Source organism: Spodoptera frugiperda, chromosome 23, assembly GCF_023101765.2.
Source record: "Spodoptera frugiperda isolate SF20-4 chromosome 23, AGI-APGP_CSIRO_Sfru_2.0, whole genome shotgun sequence".
In the NCBI taxonomy this organism is placed as follows: Eukaryota; Metazoa; Arthropoda; class Insecta; order Lepidoptera; family Noctuidae; genus Spodoptera; species Spodoptera frugiperda.
In genome coordinates this window covers 6,281,001-6,287,000 of record NC_064234.1, presented here as the reverse complement: position 1 = coordinate 6,287,000, position 6,000 = coordinate 6,281,001, and the positions used below count along the sequence as shown (strand labels likewise).

The 6,000-nt window shown below is 38.5% G+C and overlaps 1 protein-coding gene across 5 annotated transcripts in view; it reads right to left on the bottom strand.

The window, feature by feature from the left end:
• Window positions 1-554: 554 nt before the first annotated feature.
• LOC118266803 (inositol-trisphosphate 3-kinase homolog) overlaps window positions 555-6,000 on the bottom strand; it is a 114,899-nt gene continuing 109,453 nt past the window's right edge. For 4 of the 5 annotated variants that reach the window (XM_035580374.2, XM_035580377.2, XM_050703106.1 and 1 more), the window contains 2 exons: window positions 1,920-2,084; window positions 555-1,707 (listed from right to left, as the gene is read on the bottom strand). In XM_035580374.2, the coding sequence (XP_035436267.1) occupies window positions 775-1,707; window positions 1,920-2,084 (1,098 nt within the window). In that variant the 3' untranslated portion in view covers window positions 555-774. Of the gene's footprint in view, window positions 1,708-1,919; window positions 2,085-2,195; window positions 2,421-6,000 lie in introns of those variants that run through there. The other variant, XM_035580378.2, reaches the window with a different exon arrangement.

Below are 6,000 nucleotides of genomic sequence, written 5' to 3'. Positions count from 1 at the left end.
TCTTAATTTTCTATTTCGACTTTGGTCCGGGAATCGAACCCGAGTAACTGTGACTGCCAGCAACAGGGCGCAGAGCGGTGTATTTGCACCCCCTGATGAGACAGAAATGGACAAAATGTTTTTATGTTATTCTTAAAATCGACAATACCTACCTATCTCAGAAACTAGATACCTTAGCAAAAAATAACCAGATCGCCTAAATTAAATAACAATACTTAGGTATCGTGTGTTTCCTGTTTTTTCCCACGGTTTATTATTCAAAAAGTGTAGCGTAGCCCCAATATTTTTAAATCTTTGTTACTTCGAAAGTACTGTACTACATAATGTAACTTTGAACATAAGTTTTAGGGACCAAATCATTCAGTATCATTTTTCATCCGGGGCATTGAATAATCTATTGTAATGTAACACCTGCTGTAGCGTGATGCGTCTCTCTACATTCACATTTGAATATTTTGTTGACTACCAGAATTTTTCAAATGTAAGTACCTCTGGGTATGATACTGCCTACACATTCAGCTAGGTGTGCCAAAAGGTTAGAAAAAAGAAACAAGTTTTATAAAATAATCATGACGAGTTTATTTAAATAATTAAGGACTAGATCGAAACAAGCGATTAATCGCAATTCTCTTTCATATGCAAAATATACATAGTTTTTATGATACATCTCTCCGTGCGTCAAGTCGGGCGCTAGTGGAGCGGTACGGGGCGCAAGGCCAGGCGAACGGTGACAACGACCGAGGGGCGAGTCCAGGGTCTCTCGCCAGACTGTGTTCAACGTGATACATCCGGTTCCGTCGCTGCTTCGTCGCCCGGCGTCGGAAGTTTTGCCCTTTCTATAGTGTCTATAAGTCTATCCAAACCATAAAGGAAACCTTCTTCGTGATTTCCTTGTTGCCACTCTGCACGGTGGTCTACCTGTAGACCTTCCGGTACACTCCTAGTCTTAGCAAAGTCGATCAGCCAGGCTCCAACACGTTCATCATCGTAAATGATGAATATACTGCTGCCGACGATTTCATGAGTTTTGAAGAAATCGGAATTTTCAAAAAGGTCTCTGATTTCACGAAGGCGGGCGATGATAGCACGGCGCGCCTTTTCATTGTTGCCCAGGAACCTTGCAACGGTGTTGGCGATTTGGTGAGGTTCGCGAATTTTTTGTAGGTCAGTGAGGGGAGGCTCTCCTGGGACCTTCACAGCTTCAATCCTGAATCCTTGCTCGGCGGAAGAGGATCGCTGTTCACGGAACTGCATGTAACGTAGTTTGGTCACAGCGCGAGCCGCATGCTCAGCTTCGGTGGGAGCTTTGGGGTCCAAACGCACCATCTTCTCGTACAAGTCCGTACGAGCACGAGCGTTGCTCACTTCATCTTCAAGGAAGGTGCGGGTGCCCATCTTGACATCCATAACATGAGGGTCTCTGAAGCCGTGGAGTAAGTCTTGCAGTTCAATGAAACGTTCACCACCATATTCCAGTTCACGGTAGTAGCGCGGGATAGCAGAGCGCATGTGGGGGCAGGCAGCGAGGGCTTCATATGCGTCCCGCTCGGGGTTGTGTGCGGGGTGGTCGCCAGCGGCGCGGCGCTTCCATACGGTGCCCGGGCCTGCGGGCGCCAGGGAGCCGGGGTGGCCAGCTAGCTGGAACCACTCCGACGAGCGAGACTTCAGCAACGCATCAGATGCGGGTGCTGATAATTCCAATGCATTCTATAACAAAAGAAATGTTACGATTAATAACTAATTCCAGTTAGACCTTTTGTTATTAATAACTTTTTGGTAGTTCTAATAAGATTTAAACTTTAACATTACTAGACTACATTTTTTATTTAATTTTGTTTCAATTTTTTTTTTTGAAAAATAAAATTATAATGAAATAAAATTGAAAATATAATTAAATGTAATAAAAAGTGATTACTTACAATAGCTAAGAATTTGAGTAGCTCCGAGGGTTGAGGGGTGGGTGTAGCGGGTGCCGGAGTGGAGGCGGGTGCTTCGACAGTAGACGGGGTGCGCCGCCAACGTTTGAACAGCGCACCTTCATCTTTGCTGCGCCAGCGTTCCTCCTCTTTACCAGGCACTGCGACCTGAGAACAACGAAAAACACTCGTTTAAACACCTGGTCACACACCATAGAACACTTTGGGGTATTCACTTTCACACAAAATTTTCACTGAACACATTTCGGTGACACGTACCGCTAAAATCTTATTGGCAGCGTAGAGTAGCCCGCCAGGGCCGAGGCGACTCAGCACCGACTGGCGGGAGACACTGTTCATCTTGCTGGTGACGGTCATGGCGTACGAGTGTGTGCGTAGAAGGCGCAAACACGAGTGAGCGATAGAACAATTGGAGCGCGGGTAGCGAGCGACGAGCGTGAGCTGTGGGCAGCTGCTAGCCAGCGTGTGATGTAAGTGGGAGGGACGCCGTCTGTTTTATAGAGACCTCGGCTTTCTCGTGACGTAGGCGCTGCGCACCGCCCGCTACCCGCGCGCACGCCGCGCTGCCGAGTTTTCCTAGCGTCTCTGATTTTCTCAAAACTGAAATGCATTGATTTATCGAACTGCGAGATAGATGCATGTCGTGATCGATCTTTAGTCGCGCGTATACCGAATGTGTTTCTCGTATTTTGTATTTGGTAACTAGACAACGAATATTATTTTATAGGAACCTCTCGTTCTAGCGTTAAATTGCGAATCTTCAAAACGTTTTTAATATTCGTGTCAAGGACGTGTGTTCATTATAAGTTTAAAATACTAACACCTCATTGTACCTAGTCGATTGATAATTTGTTTTGTTTAATCCTGACCACATAGAAAAAATCTTGAATCGCCTAGAACACATATTATGTGAAAAAGGAACCGTTTAATAGTGCAATATTGGAATAAAACCAGATTTCTGATTTACCACGACAAAAATTGTGTCATTCTGTTTTTATAAATAAAAAATCGTAACGTTATTGTTTGAGGCTGCAGTTAGATTCACATGGTAGGTACCTACCTATGCAAAACTTGCACGGAGCCATTCAAAACAATGTAGGTACGTGATCTACAACTGTACCTACGTAGTTGCAACAACATATAGTTTATTTTATTTTATCTCAGTCAAAATATAACATCGAATTATATCTTAAAATTGTAGCCAAAATGAGTTCATATTATATTTGATACATCGTCTTTTCGATAATTATGACTTACTAGTCAGATTAAAATAAGAAGTGGGCATTTTGCCAAAAGTTTTTTAAAAATCTATAATTTGCAATTAAACTTTGTTTCACCCGGACATCCAACTGAAAATCTATCAGTAATTAAATAACTGTCATTTTATGTCTTTTTTTTCTTGAATGGCAAACGAGTCTCCAATCATTTTATGTCATTTGTTGAAATAGTTTAACTTTGAGTTGCAACGTTCCAACGTAAGTTAATAGGATAGATGTCTATTTTTTTATCATCGTCTAGTAGATTATTTTAAAATATTAGACACGTATTTTAAATTTTCTTCCGGAAACAAATACTTTCGAAGGTATATTTATTTGAAATATGTCACTTCTAGGTACGTTTTATACATGAAATTACGTATTTTCTCCCACTGCTAAATACATAAAGACAAAATAAAAAAACATGTTTCTAATATTTTTTCATTAACTAACTGAAAGACAAAATATTTGAAAGAACCAATCCTAATCGTATATATTTTTTAAATTTTTATATCCCGTCACCATCCCTATTGTACTAAATGCGATCTAGTATAGCTATATTATTTAGAATATAGTTTTTTTATACATGCACCTAAACAGCATATAGATACTTAGTATTCATCTTACAAACAGATCTATGGACCAGAGATACGTATAAAAAAATCTTGGCGCCACAAATCCTATTATGCCTAGATATCTTGACATAAATTATGTATGTCTGTTTTATTTATACGTATACATAGTATACACCATACTTATTTTAATATTTCCCTCGGCCCGTTCATTTTTATTTCAGTTCAGTTTTCTCACATCACAGGAATATATTTTCTACGTGAGAAAAACAAATCGCTGTACTTATTTATGTGGATAGGTTAGTACATAATATGTACATGGATAAGTTGAAATGTTAGTTTGCGTAGGTGTATGTACGTGTACGTATCTAAATAAGTAGACTTTATAATCTTATTGGTATCGATCTTACCTAAATATGCATGAAATAGTAAAATAGCTTATAAGATTCATCAGTTTCCAATATCGTACGTTAGGCCCCTAAAACGTAAAATAAATTAAACTATAAAAATATCTTCGAAATTATTCAAACATTTTTATCAGCTTCCTATTGATACATAAACATTGCGTGAGAACTAAGTCTTGTGTGTCATAAAAGGCCAATTTCTACGCACGAAAACCACGTAAAACTAGGATTAGTCATGAAAAGTAAGGCTGAAAGGATGACGTCACTATGATTGTCCTTAGGTGATGACGTAAGGGGAAGGAAGACGTGTAATAGTGTATAGTATAGTGTCGGGCAAACAAAACAAATGACGGCAGTTATCCAGGCAAGCACGACCGCGGCCACGGCGCACGCGCACGACAACTCTAACTCTAAGACGTGACGTAGGCCACCAACATTTCATGTCATATAATTACCGTGCATTGTCCTAATGACTCTTAATGACTTTAAATTAAGTCGTTTTAGATGCTAAACAATCGTTATTTAAATTGATATACTCAGATGGGTAATTGATGGAGCCTTCATTAAAAACATTGTAATTATGACGCACTCTACTTGAAGGTGAAGTTTTGTTGCGACTCTTACGTACGTAGTAGCTTAAATATCTAATTCTGTCATGGAAATATGAACTTAATTTGTAATTGTAGTAGGTTTTATTTTTGTGTGACGTGGGACAATGGGTTTAATGCTCAATGGATGACAATGAAAGTTGAGAAAGTGTGGGAGAGTGCTAATGTGGCTAGGTGACGGACCTCGGTGCGTTAGTACGCAAGTACCGTCTCCGTGTTATGTAAACAAATGTATTCAAATAATGGTGGGCGGAGCACTAGGTACTCAATTTCTGTTATAAGACCCCTGACCCTCAGTGATTTGACAACAAAAAAATGGTATTTTAATATTTTGAAGAATTTAGCGTTCTTCGCGTTAATCTTTAAATCTAAGTCTGGTTAGATTTCGTTGTATTTTGAAAATAAATGCTTACGATTTCCATAAGAATATAAAAAAAATCTCGTAGTTAACAAATACTCAAAAAAAAAAAAATCATGCAACTTACATTTTAAAAACAACTACAAAAAGTCCGTTAGGTATACATAAATCGTTAAAATAGGAATGTGGATCGCGTTCTTGATAACACACCCACCAGTTACATAACAGTAAAGTTAACTATACAACAGTTAATATTTAACCAAGATACGGACAAACTGATACACTAACCTTAGTTATTAATCTTATAAGAGAAACTTTAATGAAGTGAGCAATGGTATAAACCGACTTTCTCTTGATATTGATGATACTTAGTACATTCTATGAGAGGAATCTAATGGTAGATGTCATTAATGTCCGATAGTCCTTTAGTAATCTAAAAAACTATTACCATTATCTCTGAACACATGTTTTAAGTTATCTAAGACACGTTGTATGTGCTGACAGAAGGCAGGAGATCGATAAACCTTACGTGTCTAAAGTTAAATTTAAAAAATGTCTGTCTCCAAAGGCCTTCTGTTATTCGTAAAATTATTTTTCGTGTGGCTACATAGCCTAAAACGTAACTTACTTAGTTTTATTAAACTACCTAAAATATTTAAAACCTGCGGAGTGATAGATACTAATAGAGCTTGCTAATATATTCTTTAAGTTTGTATAACATCGCGATTCAACTTCGAAAATGATTATTCAAACCATTTTGGAATTGTAATGTCAATCCCACAAAAACATTTCATGTTAAATGTTGCCAAGACGAGACCATATAGCTCGCACTGTCAAAAAGTAATCAGATCCCGTGTAGAGCCAA